Below are 22836 nucleotides of genomic sequence, written 5' to 3'. Positions count from 1 at the left end.
CTACCTACCCACTTGGGCCTCATCTTTTAAACATTAGAACAAGCCCTTTGTAAAAATTTTTTATCAGCCTGAAACAAATCGAATTTTAAAAGACCATCTATCACAAACTCCCTACACCTTAACAAACGTTCTAAACCTAAACAAAGGCTTCTCGAGAATGTGCTTCATATGTATGCAAAAGTTTTTATAAAGAAAGCTGTATGGATCTGCATGACATGCACCCATGCTGGCCATCCTCTCAACTTGCGTCTTTCAAAAAACACTTTTGAAACAGGGATGATGCTTTAATTCTGGAATTTAAAGCTAGAAAGTAAAAGATATTTTGGAATACCTGTCCCCACTCAGTGGCTGTGAGTTAGCCACAAATATAATTCTGAAGAATAATCAGGCAGAGCTCTAAAAAGCTGGCCTTGGAAATGTTCAGCATCAGGGTAGGATAGAGAAAACCAGCAGCGGTAGCCCAGCCTAACCAAGGGCAGCGATCAAACCCTGCCTCTCACAAAATTTCAACAAGTCTCCTCTATGGAGCCTTATACCAAGGTCACAGGACAAAAATTTCTATAATTAACCAAGGTCAGTAGCATCTGTTGCCATGAGCCTCTTGATCTAAATCAGCCAGGTCCTTTACCCTGCATTAGGTAAAATACCCATCCTGAAACATTCTAACCAATCACTTCATGTCACCCTTCCAATTGGAATTTTCTCTGCCTTGAGGCTATAAAAACTGGCAACTAGCTCAAGAAAGGGGCCAGCTCTCCCTTGAGCCAGCCTGCTGTTCTAATAGCATCTCCCACTCTAAGAAACTCTGTTCTCCTCTCATTCTGCCTCATGTCTGGAAATTTTTTTCCAATCAGCCCATGGACCACTACATAATAGAGAATTCTTAAATAAAGTATTTGATTGTAATTTTTTTAAAAAGGAAGGTGAAATTCACTTTACAAACTTTAAGTTTCTTTGAACATATTTAATTCATTAAATCAGAATTCTAAACTATCTGACAACAACCTTGATCATTATTCCTCTCCCATTCTTTTATACCTGTAATGAAAAGCTGAAGCAATCCCACAAAGGGGAGTTCCTATTTAGGTTAAGAGGACAACAGAGGGGTACCTCCCAGTCTAGAGGTTCTCAGAATTGCAAATTATCCAACTGACACAAAGTGGGACTAAACAGGTCCTTCCAGGAGTTGAGGTGGAGAGGGAAAACTTTCAGGGACAAAGGAAGGGAGGAGGGGTAATGAATTTTAAATATGAATGGGAAGGAAGTCTCAAATAAGGATGGCTGGGGGAAGGGAAAAAGAGTCAACCAGCAAGGTGCATTTAATCCTTAGCAAACTGGCTGCTAATTTTCCTTGGCAGTTCCAAGTGACCCTCACAAGTGGTCTTCATCTTGGAAGTTTTAATACTCACCAGATCCTCTGAAGCACGGGCTTGTGCTCTTCGGAAAAGATCCAAGTCATACTCACTAGTCAGGTTTTCCAGGAGAGGTTCCCGAGTGTTCCCATAGGTCTGCCTGTGTTCCTAGGAAAATAACCAGAGCATGATACTTTCTGCTTCTAAGAACTTAACCTATTGCATTTCAGCGGATGCCAACCAGAGGGCCAAGAATAACCATAACCTATTTATTTATTTATTTTATTTAGTGCCTACTATTAATATTTGCCAGGCATTATACTAGACACTAGGGATCGAGTACAAAACAAACTATTTATCAGACGGGTTAATTCCAGAAGATACCCACTACCCACTCTAGTAAACCTGGAAAGGAAATGCTCTTATAACCACCCCAAAAGGGAGTTTCATTCTTCAGAACTCTATGCTTCCATTTCTTCCTCTGAAAATGTGCATGGCAAAACAAAGAAATAAAATATAACAAAACCCAAATGCACTACCAACTCCTAGAATCCTGAAATCTAGCTGGATCCTCATTTAAAAACAAAACTAAATAAAAACTAGAATCTCTAAGCCTTCAATTCTAAGATCTTAGGCTGAAAATAAAATCTACAGGTAGGAAGGAGCAACTGGACTAAGCAGGCTTTTGTAAACTCTTTCCCTTGAATTGCTGCACCTCCCATAACACAATCCACCAAAGGTACTGGAATACTCCCACTTTAGAACCCCAGTCCAAGTCTACAGGAAAAAAGCTTAGCCTCCTTGAGAAATGCTTTACTAAATATTAAGCAAGTACAAGAGAGGGAACAGTCATAGAAAATTAGAATCATAAAAATAATCCAGTTTTAAATAAATAATATCAACTCTTACCATGGCAGTCACTACACAAGAATCCATACACAAGAAAGAAATTCCATAGGGGCAACTTCCCTTTTAACCTTCAATTCTAGCCCTTCCCACTCCTTCTTAGACTCCACCTCCTAGCAGAAGGTAAAGAGGATCGGAAGACAGTAGAAGATAATGGCTAAGAGGATCAGAAGGCTCATTCCAGAAGAACGCTGTAGACTACTCATATATTAGCATATGAAGAAACCACTCACCAGTACTTTTACCCCTATTAAAATTTCTTCTGGCTAATCTGGGCCCCTTTGATGGATATCTTTTTAATTTTGGGCTCTATCATCTAAGACTTGGGTTCTAAGTATTTTTTCTAGTTTCGTAAACTTTTTTAAAAACCTTTAAAAAATCCTATCTAGCACTTTTACCAGGAAGGTTCAGCCCAAACTAGAAAGCCAGAGGTAAGGTAAATTTTAGGAGCTTTTATTCAGACACTCTCTAGCCTTATCATTCTGGGAAAATAACCTCTCTAAATCTCAGTTTTCCACATATAAAACAGCTGAAATACCACCCATCTTTGTAACAAAGATTATGGGAGCAACATAACTAAAGCACCTGCCTAGCACATAAGCACTTAAATGGTATTATCATATTACTACATCTCCACCCAATTTGTAGATAAAAATACTGAACAAGACAGAGGGGAAGCATACAATTTTCACCCAAAAGCCCAATTCTAGAGCTGGGTCTTGGCTGCTGGGCTGCTGTGCATGGGCTTCCTCTGGTTGCAGTGAGTGGGGGCTACCCTTCCTTGAGGTGCGGGGGCTTATTGCACTGGCTTCTCCTGTTGCAGAGCACGGGCTCTAGCAGTCACGCTCAGTAGCTGCGGCGCAACAGCTTAGCTGCTCCAAGGCATGTGGGATCTTCCCGGACCAGGGATTGAACCCATGTGTTAGGGGAAGGACACTGATTGAAACCGCCCACCCTGGCCAGGCACCATAGTAACCATTTGCATGAGTTGTTTTACGACAGGAGGTCCTAGTAAGGAACAGGGAACTAGTAAGCCTCCATTAACCAGAAGAGTTCAGGAAAAGTCAAAAGGAGACACCATCTGTCCAACCACCTCCCAGAATCCTTCTCTCTGGCATCCATCTTGGCTGAACAAGGTGTGCACCACCAGGAAGGACTCTGAGTCAGAATGACTGGCTAAGGACAACCCGGAAACTAATCCCATCACCATAAAACCCGAGACTGCAAGCCATGTGACAAGAGCTATTCTCCTGGGTTCCCTTACCCTACTGCTCTCCACCTGGGTGCCCTTTCCCAATAAAATCTCTTGCTTTGTCAGCACATGTGTCTCCTCAGACAATTCATTTCCGAGTGTTAGACAAGAGCCCAGAAGGGGTTCCCCTTCCTGCAACACGAGTACCCTGCACTGGTAGGTAGATTCTTAACCACTGGACCACCAGGGAAGTTATAAATGTACACCATTTTTAAAACTAGAAAAATAAAAAAACTACAAAAAGATTTACTATACATCACCCAATTAAAACCTTTTATCGTGTAGGTATTTTATTCTTTCATTTAACGAAATGGCCTGCTGCTTGGCTTGAATATTCATCCTTACCTTCAACATCGTATTTGTTCAAACAAGAAAATTTAACCCTTTAAACCTAAAGTGAGGTTTACAAACTAGAAGATTCAATTTTTTTTAATCTAAATTCTAACAGTATTTGTTTTTTGAGGACTCCCAGTTTCACTCTTGTTGGAGAATTATATATATAGTGAACTCTAACTGCCAAAGAAGAGTCTTGTTACAGAGCATACCAAATGGCAAATGTGAAAAGCAGAATCTTAGCAGCCAAAAGGAATCAAATGTGATAGTAAGAGTTCATGCTAATTAAACATTTAACTTATGCTCACCATATATTTCTCTTTCTGTTCTTTGCTCAGCCCAGAATTTCTTTTCTTCCTGAGTTCAGCAACCTTTTCCTTGTATCGCAACTGCCTCTCTGATGGTGCCTGAACAGAAAAAGGAGAAAATCGAGAAGCTAGCTAGAAAACTCATTATGTAATTTAGAGACTTATCTCTAAATGAAAGCAACATACACTGAAGAAAGGGTGGAGGGAAAAAGGGTGGGGGTGGAATGCAAAGTATATTACAGCCACCCTGTGAATGCTGCAGTAATTTTTAAACTCCAAATGGGGTTCCCTCATCACCTAGACCATTACCCTGTCAGTTAAGATGAGTTCAGGAAATGTACTTACTTTAATGTTAATCCAAATGGAATATAGATTAAGGATGGAAACAACAGGAATAAAATAAAGATCATTTCAATTCATTAGGCATTTATTGAATGCTTACTGCTTTCTAAGCACTGATACGGAAAATGAATAAAAATTTAAAAACTGAATAAGAATAGAACCCAAGATAAACAATGAAGAAAAGTGTAGCCACCACTTACTGAGTGCTTATTACCTGCCAAGCACTGAGGAGAGGTACTTTACCTGCATAATTTAGCTGACTACACTGCCAGGTAGGTATTATTCAAGGAAATATTAGCTGACCTGCCCAAGCCCACACAGCTAGAGTAACAGAATCCCAGTATTCAAATCCAGACCTTTGTCTCCAAAGTCAAACTTCTCCCTCATCACCGTGCCTCCTCTGCTATCCACTTATAATCTAACCACAAAAACAGACATACATATGATGAGCTATGAGTATATACAATGTGCCAAAGGCTAAACTAACATTCTGAGAACATTACAAATAGGAATACACGAGGAAGAAATTCATTAATGGTACAAGATTTAGGAAGAATTCTGACAACAGCTAAGAGTTGCACAAGGCCTTGAAGGAAAAACACAATCTCTTCTAGGTATAAGTATAGAGTTCTAGGCAGAAAAACAGCAAGAGAAAACACCATAGGCATTCGTGGGCAAGGGAGGAGACAAGGAATTAAGTGTAATCAACGTGCATGAATGTTCAGAGAGGCAGAAAGATTAGAGCAAAGCAGCATCTTGGAATCCAATAGGAAAGAAAAGTAGAAGAAAAATGACACAATCAACAAGCGTCAATGCGAAGAAAAAGTCACTGGTGCCATTGGAAACATACCAGCAGAGTAGAGGGGCCTGAAAGTAAATTACAATGGGTTAGAAAGTGGATGCAAATGAGGAAATAGAGCAGAGAGTGTAATCTTTCAAATAATCAAGATTACCTATTATTATTACAAGTAGCATGATTCCTTCATTTATGAGGTAGAAGTTTTGTTTCTAGAAAATTTACTATTTGGAAAAAGCACCATTTCTAAGTTTATGCCTGAAGACCAATTATAAAGACACAGCACAGGAAACAAGAGGCGTGGACATAGCTACAATCGTCATGGGGCAGAGAGAATCCAAGACTTGGCTCTCAAACTGTGAATGGCCAGAGCTTTAACAAGGCCCGTACCTGGTGCCTGGTTGCATGCCTGTTGTTGTCATCTTGCCTGTGGGACAGCATCCTTTCTTCTATCTGCTTATCCCGGCTCTGTGCTCTCACCTGCAACCATCAACAATGTCAATCAATCCACCTGCTTCTAAGACTATGTTTACTTAAAGCGTAAGAATACAGCAGTAATCCCTTGAATTTACACTGTACTTTTACTTTCAAAGGGTCTTCACATTAGCACAATCTGTATAACAGATAAGGCAAGCTTCATATTCTGTTTTCTCAGCCATTATCCAAGAATCAGAAAGTGACATAATTACAGCTGGATGGTGGTAAAACTAGGATTTTAACTAAGTCTGATGACTCTGAGCCTCTTTCCACTGTGCAATGGTAAGTGCGAGGAAGTGCAAGAACAGAGTAAAGAAGTACAAAGAAAAGGTTAGATACTTGAGATCAAGTCTATAGGGAAACTTAACTGCATTTATGACCTTAGATAAATCACCTTTGATTGCCAAAAGTCTCAGATTCATCTACCGGGCAGTGAGGACTCATATCCAACTCCCTACTTCACATCAACACTAAAACTCAACATGGTCAAAACAGGGCAACTAACACTCTCCCACAAATCTGCTCCACCCCAAATCTCCTCTATAGCAATAAATAGTAACACTTTTTAAACAACTGATCAGGTCAAAAACTTGAACACTGATGATGTTTGATTCTTCTCTTCTCTCCCACCTCACATGAAATTCATCAGCAAGTCTATCAGGCTGCCCCTCTCCAAAACACATCCTGAGTCCAACCAATTCTGACCATCTCCACTGACAGCAGTCCAAGCCACCATCTACTGCCTGAACCTCAGAGTAGCCTTCCCACAAGTCTACCCTGTGTCAACTCTTTCCCCCTCCAGTTCATTCTCCACATACCAGCAAGCTGTGATTTTTCAAAAGTGTTTTGGTATTTTGCTAAAGCCCTCCAAATGCTTCCCATGGCTGTCAGAACAAAAGCATACTCCTTTTGCCAAGGCCTACAGGCCCTTCATGATCTGGATCCTACTTCTTCACTTCCTATCACATTTCAGCCACACTGGCCTACTTTCCATCCTTCAAACCCAACCATTTTTACCCCACCTAACAGCCTTTGTGCTTACCCATCCTTCTACTCAGTATCTAGACACAACTCCCTCTTTGCCATCACCCACGACTCAGATAAAATGTCTTTCTTCACAGCCCAAGCAAAAGCAGTGCCACACCCTGTCACCTCCAAAACAGTCACTCTCCATTTAGTCTTTTTCTCACAACATTTACCACTAAATGAAATTCATACTAATTTTCTATGTTGATTATGCCTCTCCCCATGAAAACGTAAACTCACTGAATACGGTCTTTTGACTGAATAAAAATGGTAATATCGCTGATTGCAATCATTTATGGGAAAACTCAGAGTAATTCTGCTCATGCCAAGTATTTTAAAAACTCTGAGGCTTTTAATAAATGTGAGGAATTATTCTAATGTTTCCATTTGAGATTCTGAATATAATAAAATATGTATCTTTCAGAAATACTCCTGATCCTCTAACCACATGGTCCAGTAGTAAAGAGGGATTATCCTGAGTCTGATTCCCTTTGTAACAGAGCACAAAAGAGTAAAGTTCAAGAAATGTGTTCCTTTTTCCAAAATTCTCTTCCCCAAACTGAAAATTGTCTTTTTTTAAATAAATTGCTTAAGGCAACATGTTCATACTGCTATCAGCCAACAGTTTTACACCTTAGGAAGACTTTTATGTAAAACCATCCATAGTATTAGATCATTATATTTAAAGACAAGTAGTAACAGCCAACTCCCAAAAAACAGGGATCACAGTTATTTTCAGAGAAAGAAGCACCTAATGCCTTGTCAGCTTCTGAAGGAGAAGATGGAAGAGCTATTCCTGTTTTGATCTGGTCTCACACTAACGAGAAGATAATGGCAAGACCTACCACTTCTACAGTCAGCAGAAGAAACTGCCTTGCTTATAAGAGAGAGTTGAGATGAAGGAAAACAAGGGTAAGAGTTCACAAACTCAAAATTCACCTTAAGCACCAAAAGTATACTACTTTACTGAAAGACTAAACACAACACATAAAAAAGCTTTCCCTCCTGTGGTCCACCTGTAAATAAGAGAACACATTCCTGAATCAGGGAGGATTAACTTTAACTAGGGAATCTCATTTTTCTCAGGAGGAAACTGGCCCAGACAGGAACAAACCTGTCATACTGGCCGTGTTAGCAAAATAATCACCACAAAAGCAACAATTAATACTTTGGTCTAACCAACCTGGATACCCTATCCAAATACTACCCGAGCAATGTGTTTAATTAATAACATTTTCAACTTGTTTGCCCATAATTTGTTTTTTGGTTCCTCCTTGGTAGCAACAATCCAGACTGAAACATACAAAATAGGGTCTTAGGGTCTACTCTTAAATCCATTATTTCAAATTCCAGAAGTTATTTAGAACTGTATTTTTCAAGACTATAAGATAAGAACTAGCCAAGAGTAGGTATGATTGAGAGTTAACAAAAGGAAAAGTATTCCATAGAAATCAACAGAGAAAGAGGAAGAGAATTTAGAAAAACCTTTATAAAGTAAAATATCTTTATAGATTTATAAAAGAAACTAATGCATAAATACTGAGATCACATATTTATGCAAATTATTCCTTAGTGGAAAAGGTCCCTAGCAATCTTTGAAGAAAATTTTTAACAGAAAATATCGACACAATTAGAGGGTGATGTTCCAAATATTCCACAGATACTCCCTTTGTTAATTTCTCTCAAAGCACTCCTTAAAGACAATAATTCTTTTATTAGTCTATTTTCCTTTTTTTAAACACAGCTGTTCATAATGTTTCCTCCACTAGTATGTAAGAACAAGGACCCTGTCCATCTTGTTCACACTGTATCCCCATTGTTTAGCCAAGTGCCTGGCAAATGGTAAGCACTCAGTAAGTATATGGTGAATAAATGACAATATAATTACCTTGCATTCATCAGCTGAGAGGTTATGATAGAGAGGGCATCCTGATATGGAGAAATGTCTCTCGTGTTTTCCTGTAAGGTGTCCTGTAAGAGGAAAAAACTTAACCTCAAGATGAAAGATCTAAGCTTGGAAAGTAATAGTTTTCACTAAAATAAACCTTTTTTTACGATATCATTTTTATCAAGTATATGTCTGATTACAGATTAAATCCATCAAAGGTTAAGGGTCATAACTTGCACCCACAATAAATTCTTTTCTTCTACAGGTTGGCCCTAACCACCTCTGAACATATTGCATATATTCAATATAAACTGTAGTTCCTTCTTTTTCGATCATGTATTTCTCAAATTCCAAAATGTCAGAAACCCATAAATTTACTTAAAAGGCACAAAGTTATAAGCAAGAATATTTTCTTTTGGTAGAACTTAACTTTCCTATGCTAAATTGATCAAGTCATGTATAATAAGTGTACCTTCTATTGTGCAATGTTATCCAATCTAAATTGAACTTCTTACAATAATCAAAAGAAACATGTAAAATGGAGATGGAAGTGGTCTTTTCTATCATATGAGGAAATATACTTTGGTAATTTTGGACCAGATTAAATATATTCATTTTTGTGGAGGGGTGGCTGATTTTGTTTAAAGATTTAGGTTTCTTTTATAATCAAACTTTTATATTATTACTATTTTGTTTTTAAAATACATAATCAAACTTTTAAACAGGCAGTGTGTGCAAGGGAAAGAAGGAAAAATATCAGGAAAGACAATACAGAAAGGTCTTTTTTATCTAAAGGGGTATTTATTTTTCTATTTTTCACATGGTTTGTGAAAATACACAGGTAATTGATTATTTCATTTTTATATGCCTCTTCAATCAAAACATTCATCAAACATCTAGGACTGGGACAGATGGTGAGACAATGCTAATGAGATAAATCAGCTAAGTTAAACTGCAAATCTACAAAAATCTCTCATGGAAAACAGACATTTAATTTGTAGTAAAGGAGACATTTAAAAGAAATTAAAAATTATACAAGATTTATAGAGCAAGCTTTAAAGGGTAGCAACAGGGAAGTCCCTGGTGGTCCAGTGGCTAGGACTCTGCATCCTCACTGCCGAGGGCCCAGGTTTGATCCCTGGTTGGGGAACTAAAATCCCACAAGCTGGGCAGAGTGGCCAAAAAATATATAAACAAACAAATAAAGGGTAAAAACAGTGCAAGTATTGAGGGAGAGGAGAATTAATACAGGGCTTTACAGGTGACACTAGTGGCAAAGACTCCACCTGCCAATGCAGGAGATGTAAAAGACGGGTTTGATCCTCAGGTCAGGAAGATCTCCTGGAGGCAGAAATGGCAACCTGCTCCAATACTCTTGCTTGTAAAATCCCACAGACAGAGGAGCCTGGCAGGCTACAGTCCATGAGGTCGCAAAGAGTTGGACATGACTGAGCACACATACACAAGAACAAGACAAGAGTTAATATAGTGATATGCAGGCTGCCATTTCTTTAAGACTATATTATTAAAAATCCTGCCTGCCAATCCAGGAGATGTAAGAGAGACACGGGTTCAATCACTAGGTCAGGAAGATCTCCTGGAGAAAGAAACGGCAACACACTCCAGTATTCTTGCCTGGAGAATCCCAAGGACAGAGGGGCCTGGCTATCTACACAGTCCATAGGATCGCACAGAGTTGGACACAAACTGAAGCGACTTAGCACAGCAGAGTACATATTATTAAAAACACAATCTTAGAGATCCACACATTTATCTTAGACACAAAAACTACCCTCAGTGATCAAACACTATGTACAAAATGTAAAGTATCATGACTCTAGCAAGCCTTTTAGATATTATTAATCTATCTATAACTTCTGAATAAATTATTCATTTGTTTTGTTTTATAATATGTAAACTAAAACCAATCTGCCTATATTAAAAGTTTATAAATGATAGCTTTCTATTAACCTAGCAATTCCACTGCTATGAATTCATCCAACAGATTTCTAGAAAGACACCAAAATGTTACACATACATACAAGGGTATCAATTAGAGTATTGTTCTAAATAGCTTTAAAAAGAAGCTAAAAATGAGAAACAATATAAATATCAATCAATACAGGGCAATTCAAGTAATTTCTAAACTTTCAAGTATAATGGAATTCTCTATATCCTTTAAACAAGAGGGACCTCTGAGTGCCCAACAATGTAAAATATCTAAGATGTCAAACCAACCATTGTTTATATTCCTTTTTATAAATAACAACAGAGAAAGAAATATATATACACATATACATATGTTATGTATGTATAGAAACTTCCTAGAAGTATTCATACACAACTACCAACAGCAGTTTTTATATCTAGGACATATTCTGGGGATATGAGTAAAGGAGAACTTTTACTTAGCACTCAAGCCCTCCTATAGGGTTTTAATTTTTCACAAGCACATCATACTTTTATACTGAAATTACCAAAAAACCCCCACCCCAAAACCTAACGACATTGTTTTGGCTAAGACGAGGAATGGAACAGGATCAAGAATCATTGCAGAAGCTCAAGTTCACTTTTCAAGCTTCGCCAGACATTAAAATCAAAAGTCAAAGTAAACTTTCCTCTGATGCGGAAGGTGTGTATTTACCCTCTGGTCTACCACATTACGAGCGCTGAGTTCAGGGCACAAGTAACACATGACTCAGACCCCACTCTAACTGCATCTCCTCCTCCCCATTCTGGTCCATCTACCCAGGCATACTGGCCCTAAAGCATGCCTCAAGGTGGCTAAGCACTCTCCTGCCCCAGACCCTGTCCACTTGCTATTCCCTCTGCCTATAATGCTTATCTCCCATATACTCAAATGGTTCACTCTCTCACTTATTTCAGATTTCTGCTCAAATATCAGCATATCAGAGTGGCTTTCCCTACACAGGCACGCTTGTGTGTAGGTGCAGTATCCTACCCCTCACAGCACACATCTCTAGCAGATTATGTATTATACATCTCTTTGTCTTCCCCAGTTAGACCATAAGCTACAAGAGGTAGGGAATTTGACACATTCACAACTCCACCCCCAGAATTTAAAACAGTGCCTGGCACAGGAAAACACTCAGTAAGCACTGAATGACTGATTAAACATAGTACATAAAATAAATGGAACAATTTAAGGATGCACGGACAGCAACAAGCAGAGTTGAAAATTCCTTCTCTTGCTATGTGGCAAGGAGATCCTCTTCAAGTATATTAACTATCTCTTGCATTAGTATTTGTATAATACTGTCAATTCTTAGGTTTTCATTATTTATCTCAAGGAAATTGACTTAGGCCTGAAACAACTACCTCAAGTAACAACTGGTACAGCATTCAGGGGAACTCTGCTCTACTTATGCATTTGATGGGTTGAAATTACCTAAGAAACTGCTGCTAAGACCAAGAAAGGATCCAAATACTAGGGAAAACATACTGGCAGTCTGCAAATTAGCAACTTTTTCTGTTCTACCTTTTTTCTGAACCTGAAGGCCACATTCAAAGGCTAAATTTGTAGACTGAAACAGAGGCCCATTGTCTCCCAATCAACATCTTCCAACTTGAGACAAAAGTTTAGACCAACATCTGCACCTAAGCTCACTTAAAGAACACACGTTAAGATTTTTACAACATTATTAGAATCCCTCAGTAAGGAGAAAAAATAACTTCTTAATGAAACAATGATATAATTCACCTATCTGAGAAGAAATACTTATCTAGTTTATACTTCCTAAGCATACAAAGCCACAAGACCTAAAACTACTAAAGTCACAGAAGGTCAGGGTCTCATCTATACTCCTCACCTTCAGTGTCTCTTGACCAAAAAAACCGGTTTTTCTCATTTCCTTAATAGCTATGGCCAAATAAACATTATTTATTCACCTTACACTCATTTATTAGTCCTCGGTACGCTTGAACTATGCACCATACAATGAGGTATTTGGAGATAACTGATGTTCTGTTTTGTTTTTGTTGGAAAAATGAAAGAATTTTTCACTGGGAAGAGTTCTCAATAAACTGAATGGTGCATCATAGTTAATTTCCTTGTAACCAAATCTGTTATTATGGACAATAAGCCAAGAAGCAGGAATGCTTTTATCCAAATGAGCAATTACTCTAAGCAGTGGTCATTGAAGAGCCTAAGAAGCTAAGTCGCAATGGAACACTAATTTCTGGGTGATCCTAATTCCAGACAGAGAGAAAACCACACAATCCATGGTGTCATGAGGTGGGGGCACACTTACCTAGGGAGTTACAGCCTGGTGTAGGACACTTCATATTGAAATTGTAGCTTTCGTGGAAGCGGCGGCGCTTGGGGCGATGAGAGAGATCACTGCCTGAGTCCTTCAGGGACATGTCCTTGGCAATGCTCTCATCGTGAGACACGTTGGGGCTGGAGATGTCTATGTCAGATTCAGAAGAAGGGGCATTTCCAGTTGGCGTTCGAGGTGGAGACTCATCATGATCAGCTGTATTTTTAGTTTCTAAAGTAAAACAATTGGTAGAACTCATGAACACAGTTTATTTTACTTAGAGGGTTATTATATTCAGAAGAGTTTACAGGCTTCCCAAGATCCTCTTCCTGTGATTTAAAGTAACTTTTAGCCATTTATCTGCCATAAAACTAAATGGAAAATGAAGAAAAACTAATAACAGCATTCCTCTTGTGCAACTTTAAATTCTGACTAAAATTCCATTTGAAGTTTACATGATACATTTCACTTATTTGTGCTTCTCCCAAGCCCCAAGTCATAAATAATCAAACCTGGATGGGAATAAACTTTTAAAAAACATTATCATCCTACTCTCCTGCTGGGAGATACACAGGATGAAATATAAATGAAAACGATTCTTTCTGGATGACACTGAACATACCTGCTGTAAGTGTGAAAGGACTTGACTAACTGTGAAGCAGATGTTGCAAACCAAATGCCTACTAGTGCTGAGCAGGGCCAAATCAAGAACCGACTGTCTCTCTCAAAGGGATAACTACTATTCAGTTCCAGTCAATTATGTGGTGAATGGCCACTGATGTTCCCAGAGCTTTCCATTTTTTAAAAGAAACTAGTAACTCATGTTTTTACATAGAATCTTTGTTTTTTCAAATACTGGCCACTTTTTTTAAAGAAAGTAAATATGATGCCATCAAACCAACAGACCATGCTGGCAGGCTAGAAGTTTAGCAGTTCACCGTCTTTGCTCTAAGGCCTCTGATTTGGCCCGGTGAATTACAACCTCAATAGCTTACCATTCATTCCCCATTACTGACAGTCATTCCTCCTCAGAACTTCAGAGATAAATGGACCCATAAGCACGACTGTAAGAAAATCTGCTTTAAGCCTTCTTCATCTGTGTGTAAGAGGTCGTCAGTTTCTTTTGCCTATTGCAAGGCAGATCAAATATACTCCAGCTACTCTGGACCTCAAGAGTAGCAGAGTACCAAACTGTCCTCAGCAACAGGTAAGAAAGGAATCAGACAAACAGCAATCACCTAGCTGAATTTTGTACTGGGCATCTATCTGCAGTGGCTCCAAGCCTCTTGTAAGAGGAAACTGATTAGATCCTCTCTGTAATGGGTCCAGATCACCCATACCCACTCACCTCTATCTGAGAAGTCAACCACTTGTTCAGTTTCTGAGCCAGATGAACGAGTCTGCCGAAGCGGGTATTTTTTTGGAGTCACTGGAGTAGGCTGCTGCTGACTACGGGTCACTCTCCTGGTAGAATAAGCAGGCTCCTCAGTGCCAAAAGACTGCAAATTTCGAACAGGACTGGAATCTGATCCCGATTTTAAAAATAATAAAACAATTAAAAGGAAAAAGAAAGAAAAATGTTTTATATTTCATTAGTGTGACTTATTAGTATGTAGGTTCTCCTAAATATAAGCAATACAGAGACGGTAGAGAGGTGCAGCACAGCACAGAATTAATGGCTTAGGCACTGGAATCAAGTCTGAAGGTAATTCAATTTCACTTCATCATACTAACTAGCTGGGCATACTGGGCAAGTTAATCTCTCCAAGCCTATTTCCTGATCTATAAAAAAAAATGGGAAAATACTAGTAGCACATTCCTCACACATCTGCTGTGAGAAATAAGTGAAATAACTCATATAAGGGACTTAATAAGATCCTAGATATCTAAATGTAGTGCTTTATAAATATTAGCTACATGCTCTTTCTTCCTTTACTTTAATCCACCAGAAAAGAGATACTCTACTACTAAAGATATAACAATATACAAATATTTCCTTTCTTTAAGGACCTTTTTTCTTCCTGATTACCCTATCTGACACTCTAAAGCAAAATAATACTAGATTCATAAAGGGCAAGGCAGGGATACAACTTTAAAAATTTTTGGATGCAGAAATCTATTCTCAAACAGCCAACAGTTCTTTTCTATCTCCAGTCTGAAGACACTTTCAGGAATAAAAGCAATTCAGAGCTAAAATTAAAGTCTATTTTAAACAAAAAAAGATCCTAATATGTAAATCTTACAGATTCTTAAAAGAAAAGTGAAATTCTCAAACTCTTGTGTAAAAGTTAGCACACAGCTCAGTTTTCAGTTTGCATATCTCCAAGGGGCTCCGTTTACAATGTAGTCTACATTTTGTTTTAGAAAGGGCCATCTAACATGAATCATACTGTGAATGGTGTCCCCAGGAGTTGTGTAACTTACTGGTGGTAAAGTTTAACTAGAAAGAGACCAAGGGCTCAGGTATTAGGTTGGTACAAAAGTAACTGTCATTTTGCATTGCTGAACTTTGCTGTTTGATATTGGAATACATTCTTAAATAAATGTGGTTATGTTATACATCATTTTAACACGCATTTCTTGCTTTATTTTTTTTGCTAATGACTTATTACTTGCTGTTTATTTTTAGACTATAGAAATGATGTTAGACAAAAAGCAAATTCAAGCAATTTTTTTTACTTGAGCTCAAAATTGGTCATAAAGCAGCAGAGACAACTCACACATCAACAATGCATTTGGCCCAGGAACTGCTAATGAACATACAGTGCAGTGGTGGTTCACAAAGTTTTGCAGAGGAAGACAAGAGCCTTCAAGATGAAGAATGCAATGGTTGGCCATCAGAAGGTGACAGCAACCAACAGAGAGCAATCTTCAAAGCTGGTCCTCTTACGAATACACAAGAAATTGCCCAAGAACTCAACGTTGACTATTCTATGGTCATTTGGCATTTGAAGTAAATTGGAAACGTGAAAAAGTTTGGTAAGTGGGTGCCTTATGAGCTGACCAAAAATAAAAAAAATTGTCATTTTGAAGTGTTGTATTCTCTATGCAACAAGGAACCATTTCTTGATTGGATTATGACCTGCGACTTGACTACGAAAAGTGGATTTTATACGACAATCAGCGACTGACCAGTTTAGTGGCTGGACTGAGAAGAAGCTCCAAAGCACTTCCCAAAGCCAAACTTGCATCAAAAAAAGGTCATGGTCACTGTCTGGTGGCCTGTTGCAGGTGTCTGATCCACTACAGCTTTCTGAATCTCAGTGAAACCATTACATCTGAGAAATGTGAGAAGTATACTCAGCAAATCGATGAGATGCACTGAAAACCGCAACACCTGCAACCAGTATTTGTCAACAGAATTCTTCTCTACTACAATGCTTGATCACACGTCACACAACCAATGCTTCAAAAGTTGAACACACTGGGGTACAAAGTTTTGATTCATCCACCATATTCACCTGACCTCTCACTAACCAACCGCCACTTCTTCAAACATTTCAACAACTTTCTGCAAGGAAAATGCTTCCACAATCAGCAGGAGGCAGAAAGCGCTTTCCAAGAGTTCACTGAATTCTAAAGCATGGATTTTTTACACTACACAAATAAACAAATTTATCTCTTATTGGCAATAATGTGTCGATTGTAATGGTTCCTATTTTGATTAATAAAGATGTGTTTGAGCTTAGTTATAATGATTTAAAATTCACAGTCCTTTTTTTGATTTGTGGTCAGCTCATGAGGCACTCACTTATCGAGCTTTTTCACCTTTCCAGTTTGCTTCAAATGCCAAACAACTGTAGAACGAGAGACACTGAGTTCTTGGTTAACTTCTCATGTAGTTGTAAGAGGATCAGCTTCTATGATTGCTCTCAATTTCTCTCTGTCACCTTCTAATGTCTAGCAACTGCGCTCATCTTGAAGGCCTTTGCAAAACTTCTTGAACTACTACTGCACTGCACGTTCATTAGCAGTTCCTGGGCTAAATGTGTTGCTGATGTTGAGAGTTGTCTTTGCTGCTTTATGACCTATTTTGAATTCAAACAAGAAAATCGCTCAAATCTGCTTTTTCTCTAACATCATTTCCATAGTCTAAAATACATATAAAAATAAACAGCAAGTAATAACTCATTAGCAAAAAACATAAAGCAAGAAATGCGCATTGAAACGATGTGTAAGATAACCACTTTTACTTAAGAATGTATTCCAGTATCAAATGGCAAAAATTCGACAATGCAAAACTGCAATTACTTTTGCACCAACCTAATAATTCCTAGCTATTATGAGTATTTACAACTTTCAGGTGTCCAGTGCACGGCCAATTACACTTTCTAAGAACACTTACACACAATCTGTTGCATATACTATACCCTCTGCCTGTAAAACACTTTTCCATTTTTAACTACTTTTTCTACTAGATCCTTTAAGATTTCCACCTCTGGACTTCCACAGTACTCTATGCCAACCTCTCTCAGAGCCCACTCCACAATACATTATCATACCAGTTTACATCCTGCACTATACTTTAAGCTCCTTGAGGGCAAGAAGTGTGATTTTTCTATCATGGTATTCCAGAACATAGCATAGTACCTCAATTATAGTAGCCATTTATCAATATTCCCACTGTAGCAAAAGATAAAAACTTAAAAGTTGAGAAATCAAGAAACATCTATACTTCAGCTCAAATATTAGATTCAAAAATAAAGAACAGCTGCTAAAAGAGAATGTTCCCACCTTCTTGCTTGAAAAAATAGCTGTTTTTCTCTTATTCTGCAACATGCTCATACAGCAATAACCAAATCAATACTATTTAAGTGCTCAAAGTAGTTTATATTTCCTTCTTAATTCACTATCCTTCTTAATTGATCATCAGCTTTCTGTATTAATTACAACTTTCTGTCTTCCCCAGAGAATCCCAGAGCAGAGTCAGGATGGTCAGGGATACCCTCCAAATCTAAGCCCAGACGGCCAATTGCAATACAGAACCTTCCAACACCAAGATTCCTCATTCTTTACTACCAAAGCAAAATTCTGGGTATTTACAATTGACAGCTGGTCAACTGTTTCTATTTATTAACTGTATCTGACTATATTGTATAATTAAACATGGTTTTAGAAGTACTAGAGCTTTCCTTGTGGCTCAGCTGGTAAAGAATCCACCTACAATGCAGGAGACCTGGGTTTGATCCCTGGGTTGGGAAGATCCCCTGGAAAAGGGAGCGACTATCCACTCCAGTATTCTAGCCTGGAGAATTCCATGGCCTGTACAGTCCATGGGGTCACAAAGAGTCTGACACAACTGAGCAACTTTCACTTCACTTCACTTAGAAGTACTGGGCCTCCTACAATAATAAGTTCTTCAAGAGACCAATTTAAGTCTCTAGGCCTAAACCACTTTTAGGAAGTGAAAAGATAACACTCTCATTTTACTGATTGGGAAACTGTAATCTATAAAAAAATTAAATGACTCAGGACATTCATGTGTCACACATCTATTAAACCAGATACACTTCTTTTGGATCTACAAATTAGACAGTTCCCCAAGTGGAACCATTTTTAAACACGTGGCAGTCATTTATTCTGCATTTTACCAGATTCTGTCGTCAACATTCAGACAAGGGGCCAGTTTCCACATTAACCAGTACAATAATATGATGTCCAATAAGCTGTGAGGTGTGATCATGAAAAAGGAAGCTGCCTTTTACCTTGGGAACTCTGGCTTAGCCGGGCTGAAGAGCGGGTGACTCGGGCAGATCGCCGGGATGTGCCATCACTTTCTGAACTATCTGTGTGCTCAAGATCTGTAGAAAAATCGGAATCTTCGGTTCCATCTGAGCTACTTCCTGCATTCCTCTGTAACACCATAGATTCAGACATTAGCACAGAAACATTTACTCTGTAGTTTGAATTAACACTAGAAATAAAACAGACTGTGATGCTGATAACACCAAGTTCAAACCTTCCTTTTATTTATTTAAATGGAACAACCAACAAATAATGCACTTTTATTAAATAAATACAGGAGAAGAATTCTTACTGTAGTATTATAATTCTAAAACAAGTTCATTAGGTCAGTAACACAAACTTTAATAAAGTACTCTACTCAAAACAGTCTGGTTGACATAAAACATGTACTTAGAGTAAGTCAAGGGTAATGAGAAAAATGTTAGTGCTAGACCCCATTGAACTTTAGAGTAGCTTTTGTTCAAAGTCTCCACGAACAGCTATTACATTTTTAAAAACCACACACTAATTCAAAATGTCATGGTCCTAAAAGAACTTAGGGAGAAGGAGAGTAACATTCTTCTTTCTTACATTATCTACTTTTAAAGTTTCTCCGCTTGAGTGCCGAAAGTGCTTTAAGAAAGGGAGGAAGGGAGTGACTTGCACATGAAGACTTACAGGTAAGCATAAGAGAAGGTTTTTGAAGATTACCTTTTCGATTAATAATTATTTACCAATTGTTACCCTTCTGAGGTATGATTAGCCACAGAGATAACTTTTATCAACTGCGCTAACAAAAGTGTTAACTTATTAACACTGTACCTTTTACTAAACCAGAATGAGAAATATATTTGCTAAAAAAATAAAAAAACAAAACCAAAAAAACACTAAAGCTTCAAATTTTTGATATAAGTTCTTTATTCAAAATCCTAAGCACCAGTTGTGTTTAGAATTCATAATCTTTTAGATTTTTGGAAAGGGAAAAATTTGCATACATCCTGCAAATAATACTCTTTCTGCAGCAAAATTTATAAACAATCACACTAAATGAGACACACAAAAACTGTAAATCGCCTCAGGACAGTTTAGGACAGGTTTTGCCACCAAATAAGCTACTAAAAGGAAGAAGGCAATGGCACCCCACTCCAGTACTCTTGCCTGGAAAATCCCATGGATGGAGGAGCCTGGTAGGCTGCAGTCTATGGGGTCGCTAAGAGTCGGACACGACTGAGCGACTTCACTTTCACTTTTCACTTTAACGTATTGGAGAAGGAAATGGCAACCCCCTCCAGTGTTCTTGCCTGGAGAATCCCTGGGATGGGGGAGCCTGGTGGGCTGCCATCTATGGGGTCGCACAGAGTCGGACACAACTGAAGCGACTTAGCAGCAGCAGCAAGCTACTAAAAAGCGTACATTTTCACAAGTTCTCTGTATTTGGGAACTGCAGAAAGAGAACTGTGGGCTTATTCCAAGGCACCAGTACTATTCTTGCATTTGGTGAGCCTTAACGTAAATACCACCTATCCAATGTACATCACTGTAGGAGACATTAAAAAGTATAAATACTTGAAAGCCTCTGGGAAGAGAAACATTTCTGCAGAAATGAACAAAAATACAATCAACTTTCCAAATATTCCAAAGCCAATCTGCCCAGATACTGAGTGGAGACTCCAGAGACAGTCACAGCAAATTGACAGGATAAAAGGGGAGTCTTAAAAGTCATCCAGTCCAATTACTCAGATATTGAATCCCTGATTATCTCTGACCATCACCTTCCTGGCTTGATCATGGAATTGAGTTCTTCTCTCCCGGCTTTTACTAATCTATTTCCCATCTTACTCCATAGCAGACTTAATTGCTCTCTCACTTTCCTGCCATTAACCTTTGTCTATTATTGCCAAGTAGAGAATTTACTAGATCCTTTCAAGTTATTTACGAGTCTATTTTCCCCATCAGACTCAGATTTCCTTAAGCCAGGGACCATGTCTAATTAATTTCTGAATCCCCAGCAGCCAGCAGGTAGCAAGCAGTCAATAAACATTTGTTGAACTGAATTAGATTTGTTCTGGAGTCCCGGCTCTGCATTACCTAATTAAGTGGCTCGGGGTACTCCATTAAGCCTGTTTGTTCAGCTAAGAAAAGAAGGGGTGGGGGTGTCCTTAGGTGATCTCATAAACCCTATCTAATTTTAGAAAGTTTCTGATTTAACGAACTGCATTTTGTAGGCGTTGTCTAACTAAGCAGACAAGGAAAAATTACAGCTTAGAAGCAACAGGCCAGAGTGAGATCCCTTGGGAGTGGGCGCTGGTTCTCTACCACCCAGTTCTCGGCTTTGTTGTGTCCCCCGCGGGGAAAGGAAGGATGCTCCAAAACTCCGCCTCTGTGAGCATCATCAGACGGAAGGGAGGGGATTCGAGGCACCCAATCGTGGTCCCGATAAACCGCGCCCCCACAGGACAGACTGGCAGGCCTAGCCAATCAAGAGAGGAGAGATCGTTCTCTGCGGCCTGTCGGACAGCGATAGAGCCGGGCCCACACACCGCCCCCACACGCGGGGAGGTGACCGTTGAGCCCAAATGGGCGGTGTCACCAGCCAATCAATATGCTTCTAGACGTTTCAGCGACCAATTAACGAGAAGAACGCCTCCGAGCCAGGCAAGCAGAGGGCGGGAATAGTTGCAACCATAGGCCGAGGCCAGGGTCGGGCCCACATTTTTCTGTTGGGTATGGACAGAAGAGGGTTGCAAAGCTAGGTTCGGGGGAGCGGGAAGTTGGAACCCAACCATTGTGAGGCGTGGCCAACTGCGTCATGTTGCTCAAACGACTGTCCTTAGAAACCCGCCATCCCTCCCGTCCTGTTCCTCTCACCTTCCTTCGAGGCATTGCCGGCTGCTGCGGCCCGACGGTTATGATTCGGGCAGCGGCGGCAGCAGCAGGAACGGTGGCTCCGGCGGGCTCCGTGGCGGCCTCTGTAGCAGTCCCAATCCTGCGGACGATCCCAAGTGCCTCCTGCTTCTCAGCGTCTAGAGCCTTCTGCGCAGGCGCCGCGGGCTGAGGCGCTTTTTCCTCCACTTCCGGTTGGGGTTTGCGTCACTTGACGTTTCGGGTCAGAGAGGATGCTGGGAGTTTCGTTCCCCTGGTGAGGCTACTGAGCGCCATTTTGGACTTGGGCAGGAAGTGGCTCCTGTGGTGGAACATGGGGCCAACCATGTTTAGTTAGAGGAATGGCACCCTTTGTAGGCGTGGGTAGCCATTCCTGTTTGGGGCAGAAGCCTGACAGTTGAAGTTAACGGTTCTCATCTTTACCTTGGGCAAAATTTCCCTTCCTGGTCGTTTTAATTTCTGAAGTCGAGGAAGGAAAGCCCCAGAATCCATCAGGTTGCTGAGATTTAACCCCTTCGTCGCTGAATTGGCTAAAGGACGTTTCCGTTTATGGGCATAAACTCAAAGTTGGGAAGAGATATTTTGCAGAAGAAACAATTTTAACAGCCATCCTGTGTCAAAATGGTGAGGAATGGGAGCTTGGGAAAGGAAAGAAAGGGTAGCGTCCATCACCGGGAAGTTTCTTGTCTGGTGGAGGAGACATTGTCCTTGCCCTTTAGCAAACATCAAGTAAATTAATTCGTTCACTCGCGAAAGCGAACCATTCTCCAGAAGCTGTAGGTCCAAAGAAGAGCCAGTTTAGCTCTGTGGTGAGCACCCGTCTCCTTACCCCATCCTGTATGGGTATGAGCGCCTTGGGTGGCCCGCAGGATAAGAATGTGTGTGCATCTGTGTGCGCCAGAGCTGCAGAAGCATTGAACCTCATGAGCCCAAGTGACCTTTCGAAATTCAGCTGCTTCAGCCAAGAGCTGGGGGACGGAGGAACAGGAAGGAATATTTTTAGTAAAGCTGGATCTCAGGCACTGATTTTTAAATAATAGTGAGGGGGCCTCGAAAGGAGAAGTTGTGGAAGATGTAAGGCTAGAAGAGTTTAAAGGCTGGGAAGTGGATAGCAGACGTTGAGGATTTGAGTGAGTGAGTGAAAGTCGCTCAGTCGTGTCCGACTCTGCGACCCCATGGACTGTAGTCCATGGAATTCTCCAGGCCAGAATACTGGAGTGGGTACCGTTTTCCTTCTCCAGGGGATGTTCCAACCCAGGGATCGAACCC

At 39.7% G+C, this 22836-nt stretch overlaps 1 protein-coding gene and 1 non-coding gene across 7 annotated transcripts in view; one reads left to right on the top strand and one right to left on the bottom strand.

Moving 5' to 3' along the window:
* KAT7 (lysine acetyltransferase 7) overlaps nucleotides 1-21721 on the bottom strand; it is a 34999-nt gene extending 13278 nt beyond the window's left edge. Inside the window, exons 1-8 of one of the 6 annotated variants that reach the window (XM_081582570.1) lie at nucleotides 21553-21721; nucleotides 18666-18813; nucleotides 14309-14485; nucleotides 12952-13191; nucleotides 8681-8763; nucleotides 5680-5769; nucleotides 4152-4250; nucleotides 1410-1520 (exon numbers count right to left, since the gene is read on the bottom strand). In XM_081582570.1, coding sequence (XP_081438696.1) covers nucleotides 1410-1520; nucleotides 4152-4250; nucleotides 5680-5769; nucleotides 8681-8763; nucleotides 12952-13191; nucleotides 14309-14485; nucleotides 18666-18813; nucleotides 21553-21567 — 963 coding nt within the window. In that variant the 5' untranslated portion in view covers nucleotides 21568-21721. The remainder of the gene's footprint in view (nucleotides 1-1409; nucleotides 1521-4151; nucleotides 4251-5679; nucleotides 5770-8680; nucleotides 8764-12951; nucleotides 13192-14308; nucleotides 14486-18665; nucleotides 18814-21552) is intronic. The other 5 variants (XM_081582572.1, XM_081582573.1, XM_081582574.1 and 2 more) reach the window with 5 other exon arrangements.
* Nucleotides 9758-9830, top strand: TRNAE-CUC (transfer RNA glutamic acid (anticodon CUC)). Its single transcript has one exon. It is a non-coding gene; the product is annotated as a tRNA-Glu (tRNA).
* Nucleotides 21722-22836: the final 1115 nt, after the last annotated feature.

This window comes from Giraffa tippelskirchi, chromosome 3 (genome assembly GCF_054371585.1).
Source record: "Giraffa tippelskirchi isolate mGirTip1 chromosome 3, T2T-mGirTip1v1.2.pri, whole genome shotgun sequence".
NCBI lineage: Eukaryota > Metazoa > Chordata > Mammalia > Artiodactyla > Giraffidae > Giraffa > Giraffa tippelskirchi.
This window is presented reverse-complemented; position numbering and strand designations above follow the sequence as displayed.